At 42.9% G+C, this 15,014-nt stretch overlaps 1 protein-coding gene across 2 annotated transcripts in view; it reads left to right on the top strand.

Moving 5' to 3' along the window:
* Positions 1 to 10,639, top strand: part of Arhgef12 (Rho guanine nucleotide exchange factor 12) — a 131,549-nt gene extending 120,910 nt beyond the window's left edge. For both annotated transcript variants that reach the window (XM_005347148.3, XM_005347146.3), the window contains 8 exons: positions 496 to 583; positions 1,263 to 1,349; positions 1,462 to 1,541; positions 1,791 to 2,024; positions 3,552 to 4,022; positions 4,755 to 5,071; positions 6,355 to 6,424; positions 6,951 to 10,639. In XM_005347148.3, the coding sequence (XP_005347205.1) occupies positions 496 to 583; positions 1,263 to 1,349; positions 1,462 to 1,541; positions 1,791 to 2,024; positions 3,552 to 4,022; positions 4,755 to 5,071; positions 6,355 to 6,424; positions 6,951 to 6,961 (1,358 nt within the window). In that variant the 3' untranslated portion in view covers positions 6,962 to 10,639. The remainder of the gene's footprint in view (positions 1 to 495; positions 584 to 1,262; positions 1,350 to 1,461; positions 1,542 to 1,790; positions 2,025 to 3,551; positions 4,023 to 4,754; positions 5,072 to 6,354; positions 6,425 to 6,950) is intronic.
* Positions 10,640 to 15,014: the final 4,375 nt, after the last annotated feature.

The raw sequence follows: 15,014 nt of genomic DNA, 5'->3' as shown, positions 1-15,014 counted from the left end.
TGTAATGAGGTCTGGTGCCCTCTTCTGGCCTGCAGACATACACACAGACAGAATATTGTATACATAATAAATAAATAAATATTTTTTAAAAAAAGAGACAGAACTTGTATGAGGCCAATTATTTTTTATTGTTTGAAAATTTCACATATGTATGTAATATAAAGTTTTGGTTTAATACACTCCATGTCCCCTCCACTAATTTTCTGTCCCAACTTAATGTGTTTTCGCTTTTTTTTAACTCACTGAGTCCAGTAAACTATGACTTATTTTTGTTACTAATGAAATACTGTGTTGACTTTTATAAATTAGTTTATTTAAGTGATAGATAAGGTAGCTTACAGTGAGTTTCACAAAATTTATTTTATAAACTTGATAAAGTTTTGTAAATAACTTTTATCTAAATTAAGATGTAGAATATTTGTATCTGCATCTAAAAATATCTCATAGCTTTCTTGGTCATAGTGGTAGAATAAGGTTTGTTTTCTTCTTTTCTAGATAACAAGGCTTTATTTGTCATCTCCATGTCAGATAACGGAGCCCAAATTTATGAATTGGTAGCACAGACAGTTTCTGAAAAGACGGTGTATGTATCAGATTTAAGTACTTTTTTCTAATTGATACTCTATTATTCAAAATCCAAATGTTCCACAAACTTTGTTTTACTAAGATTTATTTCATTGTTTGTGTACGTGTGTGTGTGAGAGAGAGAGAGAGAGACAGAGAGAGTTGTGCACATGTGTCCAGGTGCCCGCAGAAGCCAGAAGAAGGTGTCAGATCCCCTGGAGCTAATGTTATAGGTGGTTGTGAGCTGACTGACATGGGTTCTGGGAACTGGATGGTTGTCCTCTGGAGGAGCAAGCATGTTCCCTAACTGCTGAGCCATCTTTCCAGCCTGGAGCTTGCCTTTGTACTAAGATTATGAAAACCACTCTAGAAATCAAGTACTTCCTCTTGTACTCTTGCAAATATTCCTCTAAGATTTCTTTTGAAATTGATGGTTTTGTTTTTATTTTATTCTACTGAAAATAAATTTTCTAAAGAAAAATTCTCAGAAGTGCCAAATTACTCTTTTAAATGAGTACTGTGTTCATGCTAGAGTTTTCTTTGAAGTATATTTTAGAGTCTCTACATGAGTAGTACCAAAATAAAGATGTTCTCTGGCAGCATGGTTGGTGTTTGGGTGTTTTCTCCTTTTCCTTGAGTGTATTGATCTGGTGTTTCTGCTTTCCTTCTGCCTTCTGGACCCCTCTCACCCCCTGAAGCTGGCAGGACCTCATTTGTCGAATGGCTGCTTCAGTGAAGGAGCAGTCCACAAAGCCCATTCCTCTGCCACAATCACCACCTTGCGAGTAAGTGCACTGTTGTGCTTGTTGGGAAGACATGCGAATTTCTTCATTAGAATGCCATGGAGTTTGGACATCTTTCGATGCTCAGGGATTCTTTCTTTCTTTTTTTCTGCAGAGGAGACAATGACGACGAAGAACCATCCAAATTAAAAGTGGAGCACCATGGCCTTTCAGTCACTGGTCTACAGAGCCCAGGTGAGCTGCAGAGGCAAGGCTTCCTGGAGGATGTACTCCGCTGCCTGTGAGAATGAAGGCTCTGTGCTGGCACCAGCTTAACAGCTGCTGCCTGGGAGCCCTCTGTGCCAGTCTGCATTGCTCTGTGCCGAGTGCTTTCCCCAGTGCCTGATCTCTGTAGCTTACCTGGTTTACACTGCTCCCAGCGTTTCCTGATTGAAAATGAAATGTCCACTAAGGTATACTCTACCTTTTCTGTTCCACTGACAGACAGAGTTTTGGGATTAGAATCGCCCTTAATTTCATCAAAACCTCAGTCTCGTTCACTGACTACCCCTGGCAAATCAGAGGCAGAACATCTCTTTATGACTGCAATACATTTTGCAAAGGAGCAGCATGCAAATGGGACACTGAAGGAAGATGATGGCAGTTATCCAATCCCAATCCCAGAGCCACACTTGCCTGTGTCAGAGGAGCGGTGGGCGTTAGACGCACTGAGAAATTGTAAGTTTTATTCCTAACTTTTGGCAGAGTGCATGGTGTACTGAAAAGCCTTTTAGAGAGAAAAAGCAATGTGTTTTCATGAAAAAAAAAAGTCTAAACTATGGATATCTTCCCTTCAAGAAATTATGGTCTTATTCGGAAGAGGATATGAACCTCACCTCACCCCCCTGCCACTTTTAAAAGCAAACATTCCAGGAGTAATAAGGCTTTTTTGTCAATTCTCTCTGGGTTGGCATGGTTAGAGAAGGGAAGCAGTAGAGAGAAGACAGATGTGCTTGTCATCTTGAAGGGTGATTATAAATAATTGAAATAAATGTGTAAAATAGAACCACTCAGACAAAAGCAATAGCAGGACGCAAAGTGAATGCAGGCTCAGGGTGCTTGGAGAACAGTGAGTGGACAATTGGCCTGCACACACTGTACAGGTTGGAGGAGCATAGGAGATCGATTTAGGAATCAAGAAGATGGACTGAGAAGTCTTGCTGTTATGAATTTTTAATGCCAGGTTGTATCCTCCGTATTTGATGGACAGACACATCACAAAATTTTAGGAACTTTTCCAAATTATACATCTTCTGCCTTTTATGTGGAGATTTAATATTCTTCACAATAGCTTCTTACATGCAAACCATCCCAGGGAAAGTGGTAGTGGGGAGGTGGCGTTTTAGGACTGCCATTTTGGGGAGAGATTAAGGTACTTGAGAAAGAGGGAGGTCTTCTTAGACCTGAACTCTACTTGGAGAAGAAGAGGGTCAGCCTGTTGTGGAAGAAGGGAGTTACAGTTATTTAAAATCTCATTTGTTCTGGATTCTTCCGAAGTGGCAGACTTGGTGATGTCTGGTAGTTTACTGCATGGCCCTAGAACTGCCACCACCTGCATGAGTTCAGCATAAATTTAGCCCAGGGGTGAACTGGATCTAACTTTTAACATCCTAAAGAGGCCCTGCCAATAGTGAATAAGGTAATTTTAAAACCTAATGAATATTTTTCTTTGAACTTACATATACTACCACCAAATTATTGGAGTTTGAGTTTATTATGCAATTTTATTGTCTTTACCATATAGGAAAATTATTAGAAAAAATAATGTCTACTCTTGAGAAGAAAAAAGAGGGCCTCACTACTCAGAATGCTTAGCTCTGGTCACGTGTAATTTAATGTTATATTGTGTAGAAGATCATATTTTTATTGCATTTTTTAAGATAAAAATGATTATGTAGGCTGGATGTAGTGGCGTACACCTTTAATCCCAGCACTCTGGAGACAGAGGCAGGAGGATCTCTGTGAGTTTGTGCCCTGTCTTATCTACTAGAGAGAGTTCCAGGACAGCCACGGCTGTTATACAGAGAAACCTTGTCTCCAAAAACCAAAACAGCAAAACAAATTGTGTAGGATTCATATTTTGGTTGTATGTTGTTATGTGTTCTTAGTTTTAGAAGTAATGGGAAACAGCTGCCTGATTCCAACTGGCAGTCAGTCTGTGATAACAGTTTCCTTTTGTTCTCTTCACCCCACTGTGACTCTTAGTGGGCTTGTTGAAGCAGCTGCTGGCCCAGCGGTTTGGTCTGACTGAGAAGAGCACCCAGGAAGACTGGCATTCCTTCTCAAGATATGGGTCAGCTTCTGAAGAGGGGCAGGCAGAGAGTGGCATACAGGACTCTGAAAATATTAAGGCTTGTCATGCCGGGGAAGGACAGATGCCTTTTAAAACTGGAACTGGTGATTTTGCAACTTGTGACAGTCCACGGACTTCAACTGAGTCTTGTGCTACACAAGATTCAGTGATACTGGCATCCCAAGACAGCCAGGCAAGTAACATTTTAGTAATGGACCACATGATCCTGACCCCAGAGATGCCTACTGCAGAGCCAGAAGGGGGTCTGGATGACAGTGGAGAGCACTTTTTTGATGCCCGTGAAGCACATAATGATGATAATCCATCAGAAGGTGATGGAGCAGTTAAAAAGGAAGAGAAGGATGTTAATTTACGCATCTCAGGCAAGTGGCTTTCACATTTCAACTTTGGTTTTGGTTATTGTTGACTGTCTTATTTGCTGGGATGAATGTTGTTTCAATATCTAAATTGTGTGTGTGTGTGTGTGTGTGTGTGTGTGTGTGTGTGTGTTTATTCCTTCATAACACTAAATACTGAATCTATTCTTTACCAGACCCTGTCATAGGGACTGGGAAATTGAATAGTGAAAAATGCCGGAAACTCCATTGTTCTTAAGAAGCTTAAGTGCCTGAAGGGAGAGAGTAATGGAGAATAAAAAACAAGTGGTAAGCGTCAGATGGCCAGACAGATTAGGAAGAAAATAAGGGCAGCTATGGCCAGAGCGGAGCACTGAGGGCACACGTAGTGATTGGTCTAAGAAGAAGCGAGTGAAGTGCAGGAGAGGCCTTGGATACCTGGACAGAGTGTTCAGCAGCGAGCACTGGAAAGAGTGCTGTTGTCGCTAGGGGACAAAGGCGGAAAGGGTATTTGGTAGTGAAGTGGAGTCCAGTTGTTATGTAAGCATTAACCTCTTAGAACCCTGACTAATATAAAGCTAGTCAGGAATTATAGTGAAAGTTTACTGAGGTTGGCTTTAATCTGAAGTAAATTCTGGTGGAGTTAAAGCTAAACTTGGGAGCTGTTGGTTCCCCACTGTAGTTGCTTTTCAAGTTGTCATATGATCCCATTCTGGTGGCAGTGCTAATCTCATCAGACTGTCCTGTCTCCACCAATAGGAAACTGTTTGATCCTTGATGGCTATGATGCAGTGCAGGAGAGCTCCACAGATGAGGAGGTTGCCTCCTCATTCACCCTGCAGCCTGTAGCAGGCATCCCTTCTGTGGACTCCACCCACCAGCAGCAATACTCCCCTCAGAATGCTCATTCTGATGGGGCAGTTTCACCATTCACCCAAGAAGTCCTGGTCCAGCGACGCTGGAGAGCTATGGAGGATGCTTGTTTTGAGATCCAGAGTCCCTCTTCTTGTACAGATTCACAAAGCCAAATCCTGGAGTACATTCATAAAATAGAGGCTGACCTCGAACACTTAAAGGTATGTAATGTTTCTCTCTCCTTAGCACTTGATCCTAAGAGCACAGCAGAGTGTATGTTTGGAGTGATGGAATCCTGAATCCTGATGTCCAGGTTCCGTGTCTACCTGTTTTAATTTTTTTGGCCATTAGTCATGAATAGGCCTGCTTAAAAGCTGGTAATGACACTATTTGTCTTGTGACAAAATTACAAGAACAGAAAAGTTGTAGGTATGTAGCTAATTACATGTCTGTTTGGGTTTTTTAATTTTAAGAACCTAAAAGTACTTGGGGCAGTTGGTCTCCATCATGTTGGATGATGCGGAGTGAGTTAAGTGGGTGTGAATCAAGACCAGGTAATGCTGTGCCTTGCTGTAGCCTATTAATTATCTGTGACTCATGGAGTAGTGTTGGCAGTTGCCTAAAGGCCATGACAGGTAGAAATTGGCTCCAGTGGCCAATTTCTGTTATCCAAACCACATGAGTATGAATGGAGTGTTTTGGAAATTGGTCGTTAAAGACCACACTGTGGTGGTTTCTATGAAAAGGACTCTATTTTAATTTATTGAAAATAAATTATTTTCAAACAATATGTTCTGATTATGGTTTCTCTTCCTCTAACTTCTCACAGCTTTTCCCTACCTCACTATCCATCCAACTCCACACCTTCTTTCTCTCTCTCTCTCATTAGAAAACAAGTAGGCAATTTTCAAAAAGCAAAACTAAACCCAGACTAAACAAAAGCAGGAGAAACACACACAAACAAAACCCATAAACACAAAATTGGAAACCATAACAGGAGTGAAAGACCAGTAAGGTAAAAACGTTGGCTCTGGTAGACGCAGCTACTAGAGCCCACACGCTTTTTTCATGACATCATTTAGTTGGGAGATGTAGTGTTCAAGACTTTGCTCCCTTGGTTTTCTTTCAACTCCACATAATAAATAGATGTTTCCCTTTTCACTCTATTTCGCATATTATCGTTATGTGGCTAGCAAGGTGGGGTATCTAAAAGGCCTCTGTGTTCATCTGTCACATGGTGTGAGACCATTTCCTGGGTGACTTCCGCCATGGGCAGGTCACCTTTACTTGCTTTTCCAGTATTTTACATAGAAAGTTGTTACTTGTTGAGGTGAGAAATGGGAGAAGGAAATTTACCTCCTTCTCGGCTAGCAGCATCTTCAGTGGTCAGTGTTAATGCTGAAATTCAGGGCCATGCGCCTATAACAGGGAATACCTTCATTCCCATTTTCAACTAATTTTATTTTTCTTGTGCCATCCTCATGGAAAATCTTGGATGTTGCAGAAGGTGGAGGAAAGTTATGCCCTTCTTTGCCAAAGGTTGGCTAGCTCAGCCCTCCCTGACAAGCTCTCAGGTATGTGAAATGGTGGCTCGTCTTGCTTAACAGCACATGGACATGTGATTTATTATTCTTTAATATGAAAATCTGTGATTTCTTTTTTTCCTGTCCGTAGAACTGCTTGTTTCTAAACATCGTATATCAAGGCTGCTGGCTTTGCCCTCCCTGCTCTCAGAAGAGCTGTGGTTGTCAGCTCCTGTGCCAGCCCCTCCTCTCTCTTCACCTTTTCCAGGCTGAAGGCAGAGTGGAAGGAAGCCTGGTGAACCATAAATTCAGTAGTGGAACCTGCGCTGTGCTGCTTCAGTTCCCTTGTGAGGAGCCCTGCCATACTTTGTGCCTCTTCTGACACTGAGGCCAGCAGGGCCCCTGGTGCAGCTCAGCCTGTGTTCATGGGCCAGTTCATACTCATTTGCTTGTGTACTTGGAGGGTACATTTTATGGTTTAGAAGTGGACAGGACCATGTCTGCGGGTTGCACATGTGTTCTTCACAATGTTAATTTTTCTCTTAATTGGGCTTCCACATATCTTCATTCTTCTCAGATAAAAGTTAGAGCCCGTGTCCCGGAGGTGACTGCAGGCTGTTGGATTTTGAGTGTCGGTCCTATATCAACCACATCCCGGCTCCAGTGTGGACACAGAGAGAGTGTGACAGAGGATCTGCCTGGAACCACCTGGGCTCGGCCATGCCCCAGGGTGTCCCAAGTGGGACTAGTTCTTCAGTTTGGCAGCTGCACAAGTCTGTCAGTGAGGGAATATCAGTTCTCTCCTCTCCTCACTATCAGAAATGCATTTTGATTCAGAATAAAACCAAATGTATAGAGCTTTGGGTGTAGGATATAAAATTGTACGTAGGTAAGACAAAGAGAAAATCAGATGTATTTATTTGATTTCATTCCATATTTGAAAGCACACTTTAATTTTTACTTTGCCTTGTTTTGTTTTAATTGAGTAGTGGGAGTTTTAGCCCCTTGTATTTAGCACACCCAAGGATCAATTGTTCCTGAAGCCAGGGTCAGGTGGGGAATGGGGAAGTTAGCAGAGAGGCAACGCAGAAGAGAGAGGAATACCTGACCTTCTCTAACCTGTAACCCCAGCCACTCTGTCCAGAAGACTGCCTTTCTGGGGGTCATCTCAGCGATGTTACATGACTCCTGTGTGCGGATGCAGATGATACGTGCTATGTGCTGTGCAGTTGGTCAGCACAGGTGGACCTCTTCCCACCCCAAGGCAAGCATCTCTTCTGTATAACTGGCCTCCACCCCAATTAACAGGAATCCTCAGTACACTAAATGGCAGGCACTTGAAAATGGGTGTATTTCCTTTGTTGTCTTTTCTGTTGATAGTTGGGATTTGGGAGAGAAGAAGACAAATTTTTATTTTCTTGATTATAAATTTGTTATTCTTGGTATTGTTGAATTTGTATAATTATATATTGACTGGCACTTGTATGAAAAGTTCCCTGCAGAGTGAGCAGGACATAGGAACAAAGAAATGGAATGCTTCAGTGGTGGTGGGGTGCTGCGGAGGGGAGGGGTGGGGGAGAGTCTGAGAAGGTTTTCTAAACTGAATCACTACTGAGTTGAACCATGGCTGTCACTAGCCACGGGTACTGCTGATTATAAGGCCAGTAAAAAATGAGTACCTGGATGTTTGACTCTAAGTTTTTGCACTGATGGTGCCAAAGGGCTCTTCAAAGTCACAAGCAGAGCCAAGAGTGGGCAGAGGAAGGTGTGGCGGAGAGTTGCTCACATCACCCCACTGCCACAGCCCTGCCTGCATGGCACCGTGACTGGCCTTGGGAACTGAGACCAGAGGTGAGCAGTACAGCCACCAAGGTGCTGGTGGTAGCTGCAGTGTGGGCAGCACCTGTGGAGGGTGAGCTAGTCAGAGCTGTGGCTAAGAACTCCTTACTTGTGTTGGCTTTCAGTGGTTTTCTTTGTGTATTTGGTAAATATGTTTTTGAAGTGTTCTGTAAAAAAAAAAAAATCATTTGTCAAATCTAAATTCTGTTAATAAACAAGGAGTTCACATGTTACTCACATCTTGCAGGAGGGCCCGCTGAACTCTGGGGGCAGTCAGGATGTAATTTTATTCTCCCCTTAGTGCCCCTCAAACCCAGGTTTTTCTCACTGTGGATGGTCCCCCAGCTGCTTTTATGAACACCTCTACAACTTAACAAGTTTGTCTGTTTGGGTCCAGATTCCCATTTCTGCCCTTCTTAGATCGATCAGCTTGGATCCTTGTACCTCATCTCTAAATTGGAATTGTATTTTGAGTCATAGGTCAAGCATAGCTCAGAATGGGCTTTGAAATTTTGATGTGGAACATTATAAGTGAAGTTTGGGATTTTGAACTCCCTGTATCTCTTAGGAGAAACAAGTAGAGACCAAATGGTTCTGTTGTCTTCCAGGCAGCCTCTTACACTACACCATCTGGGTAGCTCGTCAGGAGAAAACCAGACAGCAGCGCTCTGCTGGCTTCCAACACTACAGGTCCTTCCATGGTCCTCTAGCACAGCTGAACTTGAACTCTGCTCTCCTGGTTGCTTGCTCTCCTTTTCTTGACTCTCAGCCTCTCTTAGGGTTACAGCAGGGCTAACTGGAAAGGTACTTTGGCATTGCTCCAGTACTTCCAAATAAATGTGTATTTATTACATCTTCAGGTGAAACCTCAAAACCAAGTGAAATCTGAAAAGAAAAACAAAACAAAAAAAAACCCCGCTTTTTTGAGAGCTCCTTTTTCTTACCAGCCTTACTTCTTGCCTGTCCCTCCCCCTTTGGCCTCCCGTGCCTTCCATTTCATTTTGGCCGTTATAATCACATCCGTTTGACTTTGACATTACATATCCCTTCCGTGGTGGTGACCTCCTCCTCTTCTGGAATGAGGTTATCATCGTCATAGTTATCTCCAAGTTGGATGATGAGAAGGTGCAGTCTGTTTCTGTCCTGAGGAGTACTAGGCCAGCAAGAGGGACACAGCATCTTCTGCAGAGCCAGAAAGTCGTGTGTGCCATGGGCACAACCCCTGACACTGCTGTCTTGTGAGCTTACTGGCTCTTCTGTCGCTAAGTGACAGATTATGTGTGGAGTGTCTCCTTTTCAGAGAAAAGCCGTAATCAAGCCAAACCAGCAAACCTTCAAAGTACTGTAATTTAAAAGGATGGCTCTGGCCATGTATTTTGTATAGTTTCAAAGCAGCTAACTGGACTGTTGGAGTTCTGCTGCTTTCACAACCCAAATTGTAACTATTTATTGTATCACATGGGAGGTTATTACATGAGTGTTTTTGCCTTTGTCTTCCCCAAACACCTTCTAATGACCTCTAGAAAGAACAAGCCCTCTTTTAGAAAGTGTTTTGTTTCTTTGTCTTTGGGGGAGGAAGAGAAAAGTCCTTCTTTGCCTATTTATAGGAGCAAAAAACTGTAAGTATGCTTCCTAAGATGCAGTAGTTTATTCTCTGCTCTGTTCCTTGGCATTGGCGATGGTCTGGTGCCTTCGCCTGTATTCCAGCCAAGCAGTCTCGTCTCTGCAGGTGTGGGAACGTGTTTAGAGCCACTTATGCATGCTCTGTACTTCCTTCCCTCCGTGTTGCAGAAGGCACCACGGGACCTTAAACTACAACATTAGCAAGACTTTGCAGAAGTGTTTCGTAGACCCTGGTTTTGTTTTTCTCACACTTCACCCCCATTTAGTGTGATCTGTAAAATTGTTCTTTCTTCAAGAAAGGAGCTTTCTTGTTCTGCCTGTTTGCCTTCCCCATGGGGACTGAGGGTTTGGGTAATAAATTGATCAGGAAAAAGGGGGACTCCTAGAAACCAATCCCTCCCCGCCATTTCCAGGTGCCACCCGCTAAGCAGACACTACAGCATGGTGACCGTAGCGTGCACACTGTTGGTTTTTAATGAGCCTCTTCCCCACTAGAGCGTCTCACTTTCCTCGTTCACCATACAATCATGTACTCTTTAACAGAAATTGCTTTTAAGAGAAATCTGGAACTATCTTTAAAAAAACCTTATTAATAATCATGTATTTTTACTGATCACATTTTGAAATGCCTAAAAGACTTTATTGCTCTAATTATCCAGATGTACCTTTGTAAAAAGCTCTTTTATGAATTAGCTGATAAGGCTGTATGTTTCTGGAACAAAATATTGGGTCATCTAAAACTTTCTGTTTTCTGGGGTCTGGGAAAATAGAAAATAAGAGTTCAAATATTAAATAAGCTTAAAAGAACCAAGTATGTGGCTTTTTATTGTATGAATTCCGATTTGTCTCGTGCAAATTTGTTCATTATTTGAGACAGGGTCTCGTCCTGGGCTGGCTTCGAGTCCCTGCCTGTCTGTGCCTCCCAAGAGCTGAGATTACAGGTGTCACCACCACACCTGGCTATACAAGTTATTTTTGAAAAATTGAGTGGACAAGGAGCCATTAACTAGTCTCCCTGGCAGTGGCTCACATGCCTGTCCTGCTTCTTGTGACATCTTTACTGGTGGACGGATCTTTGGATCATTGTCAAGTGCAAACCTCTGCAGCGGGTGCAGGCGGCTGACATCCCCCTGCTAGCAAGGCCTTGTCCCTGGATTTTAAGCAGTGGTGGGTTGGGCATGGCAGAACATACTTTTGATACCACTTGGCACTTGGGAGGCAGAGGCAAGTATATCTATTGAGTTTAAAGGCAGCCTAGTCCTCATAGCAAGTTCTGGTCAGCCTGGGCTACACGGTGAGACCATGTCTTTTTTTTTTTTTTAAACTCTTGGTATAGCCGGGCGGTGGTGGCGCACGCCTTTAATCCCAGCACTTGGGAGGCAGAGGCAGGCGGATCTCTGTGAGTTCAAGATCAGCCTGGTCTACAAGAGTTAGTTCCAGGACAGGCTCCAAAACCACAGAGAAACCCTGTCTCGAAAAACCGAAAAACCAAAAAACCAAAAAAAAAAAAAAAATTAAATAAATAAATAAACTCTTGGTATATTCCATTATTACTTTTTAAACAAACTTGGAATTATACATATTAATTTTGCTGTTTTCACCATTTTTTGTTTGTTTTTTTGAGGCAGAGTTTCTCTAGGTAGTCCTAGCTGTCCTGGAACTCATTCTGTGGTACAGGCTGGCCTCAAACTCACAGAGATCTACCTGCCTCTGCCTTCCAAATGCTGAGATTAAAGGTGTGTGCAGTTTTTCACCTGGCAAAAGCTGACAGGTTTTTTTTTTTTTTTGCCATTTTTGAGTGGTGAGGTTCTTTTTTTTTAAATAAAAGATTTATTTATTTGTTAATTAATTAATTATGTATACAACATTCTGCCTTCATGTATGCCCGCACGCCAGAGGAGGGTGCCAGATCTCATTACAGATGGTTGTCAGCCACCATGTGGTTACTGGGAATCGAACTCAGGACCTCTGGAAGACCTCTTAACCACTGAGCCATCTCTCCAGCCCCCAAGTGGTGAGGTTCTTGCGCCAGCTTTTTCCTTAGAGAAAGTGACTTACTGCTGTCCTGGGTGAAAAGATGTCTTCTATCTCTCATGCCCATTGCTGACTTCCTCAGGGGCAGCAGTTTTGATTGTTCAGAGATGCTGTTCATTCAGAATGCTGACTGGCTTTTGCTGTTTTCTGTATTTTGAAGCATAGGTGTAATGTTCACTTATTCATGGGAGAGTAGTTTCCAATATTCTGGGGTACAGCATCTGAAAAGCCTATTAAGATGCTTAACAAAATATGATTAATATTTTGAAGTATTTTTGGTTAAACCTTTTGGACATTAGATTCTCAAAAAAAAGAGTTCACTATACTCTAAGCCTTGTTTGAAATCGACAGGGGCTGCAGAGATTGCTCAGTTTAAGACCATGTACTGCTTTTCCAGAGGACTGGAGTTCAGTTCCTGGGAACCGTTCCGGAAAACTTATCACCCTCTGTAACTCCAGCTCCAGGGGACCTGACTCCCTCTTCTGGCCTTCGTGGGAACTCAACATGTGTTCATGGAAGAGCCTCCTCCATACGTAAGGCGCATACAGTAAAAATAAATTTTTTTAAAAAAAAGAAATAAGTTGGGCTGGAGAGATGGCTCAGTGGTTAAGAGCATTGCCTGCTCTTCCAAAGGTCCTGAGTTCAATTCCCGGCAACCACATGGTGGCTCACAACCATCTGTAAAGAGGTCTGGTGCCCTCTTCCGGCCTGCAGGCATACACACAGACAGGATATTGTATACATAATAAATAAATAAAATAAATGTTAATAAGTACTTACTCCTATCTCCAATGGCAAACATGCATGCATCAGGACATAACTTGAACACCATCCCCACTTGCTCCCAGCCAGCTTTCTTTTCAAAATATAGAAAATGAAGCAATTTTCATATAAACACTTAGGTGTGCTTTTTATATTCCTCTTCCATACCCTATGATTATTTCAGCAAATATTTACTATTAATATAAAAGGTAAGAGGTCTAGACTAAGGTGTCACTAGAGGCTCTGGGTTCAGTCCCTGTCATCACCTTCGTATGTGTGGGTGGTGATATGTCAAGGATTGAGGCTTCAGAAAGTGACAGCTTTTCAGCTGGTCATACAGGACGTCCTTGAGGGAATCTAGCCTGCTCTGCAGGTGAGCAGCGGTGAGGAACCACTGACTGTAGTTAGGTGTCCTGTCTTCCCTCACCAAGACTACCACTCGCCATTGCTTCTTGTCATCAGTGCAGATGTCAGCAGGGTGGAGCAGGAAATGGTCTCCTCGCCAATATAGGAAAGTAACTGTTGACTCCCTGACATAATCAAGAGGTACACAGACCACACAGCATCAGGATCCAGTTCCACCCCATCTTCATCTTTGTCACATGATCTTGACTGGGTAACCCGCAGGTTTCCACTTTTCTCACATGGAACAACTGCCTACGTGATATTGTATCAAAAAGCCAATTTATTATACATTCAAAGAAGATTGCCCTTACCAGGTAAGGCAATACAAACTGTAAAAGTATTAAAATTTCATACAACTCTCTCCATATGAAAAATTAAACTCTACCAAATTCCATTTCTGTGACCTCATGCAGTTTTTTGATACTCAGTCTTAAACTCAAGTCCAATAAACAAAAAACCTTAAAAGACAATAAACTAAGTATGCAGTCGGTACACACACGCAGTAAGATGGCTGGGGAGATGGCTTGGATTAAGCAGTTGCTGGCCAAGTATGAAGACCAAAGTGTGGCTTCTGAGAACCCACGTGAGTGCCAGGTGGGCTAGCAGTCTGCTTGTGGTTTGAGCCTTAGGCAGAGATGGTGCTCCAGAGCAAGCTGGCTAGCCAAACTAGCTGCATCACAGCTCCAGGCTTGATTGAGAGCCCTTGCTGTGTTGAGTAAGGTAGAGGAATGATTACGATAATTCTACCATCAGGCTCTGCGTGCATGCACACATACTCGATCAATCAGGAGACTGGGAAAGGGAAACTATAGTGACTTTCCAATCAACACATCTTGTATCTTTTTTCAAAAACGTGTCTATGTATATACGTGTTCGTGTGTGCAATGCATATGTGTGTGGATGCCAGAGGACAACTTTGGGTGTCATAAACTCTGGCCATCTCCTTTGAGACATGTTCTGTCTTCAGCCTAGAACTGCAGGCTGGTTGGTGAGTGAGCCCTAATGTTCCTCCGATCCCCAAACTGGGCTTCCAAGTATGTGCCACCCCAATGAGTCTTGTGTCCCAGAATGCAGTTTATATGCTTAGTAAAATAGGAGGTTTGCTTTTACACTTGCAATTTAGAATTTATTGATGGAAATAAAATATACACGCATAACTGGAAAAGCTAATTAGAGTTAAATACAAACCTACAGGGTAATTTTATTTTTAAAAATCCCACACACCTTTAATCCCAGCACAGGAAGGAAGAGGTAGGAAGATAGATATCTGTAGGTTCAAGGTCAGTCTGCTCTACCTAGTGAGTTGTAGGGTCTACGTAGTGCCTGTTTCAAAATAACAAAAAACCCAGTTTACTAGGATTGGCAGGATGGCTCAGTAAATGACAGTCTGATGAACATGAGGATCCGAGTGAATTCACACTTGCGTGAAAGGCTGGCAGGTTAGCGGAGGAAGAGCTGACTCCTGGTTCCTGGGAGGATGGTCGAGCATTGTCTGAGGAGGACAGTGAAGTCCCATCTCCCTCCCAGCTCTGCCCTCAGCAATGGCCTTTTTGGAATGCAGGGGCTAAACTCTGAGTCCCCAGAATATGAGCTAACTGGATTGATGAGTTGGCCAGCTGATGTGCCCCCATAATGATGGTTCTGGCGTGGAGAATAAGCCCCGGGGAACTCAGAAGACAACCATGTATTTACAGACTAACAGCTCGGGCGAGGGATAAATTTTTTTTTTTTTTTTAATGTCCTGCTCCTGAAAGCAAAAGACTCAAGTCTTATGTTCCCAAGCTGCCTTCTTAGAAACTTTTGTGGATACATTCTGACTCGGGCAGTCAGTGACATTTCTTCAACTATAATACATATGGAGTTGTAGAAATAGGAGCGGCAGGCTGCGTCCCGGCACCCGGCCGCCCACATGGCTAGCTCTACCCGAAATAATTACACGGACACTGTGTTCATTTAATCACCGCTTGGCCCTTTAGCT

This window comes from Microtus ochrogaster, chromosome 5 (assembly GCF_000317375.1).
Source record: "Microtus ochrogaster isolate Prairie Vole_2 chromosome 5, MicOch1.0, whole genome shotgun sequence".
In the NCBI taxonomy this organism is placed as follows: Eukaryota; Metazoa; Chordata; class Mammalia; order Rodentia; family Cricetidae; genus Microtus; species Microtus ochrogaster.
Note: the sequence above shows the minus strand (reverse complement) of the source record. Positions and strands in the feature narration are given on the sequence as shown.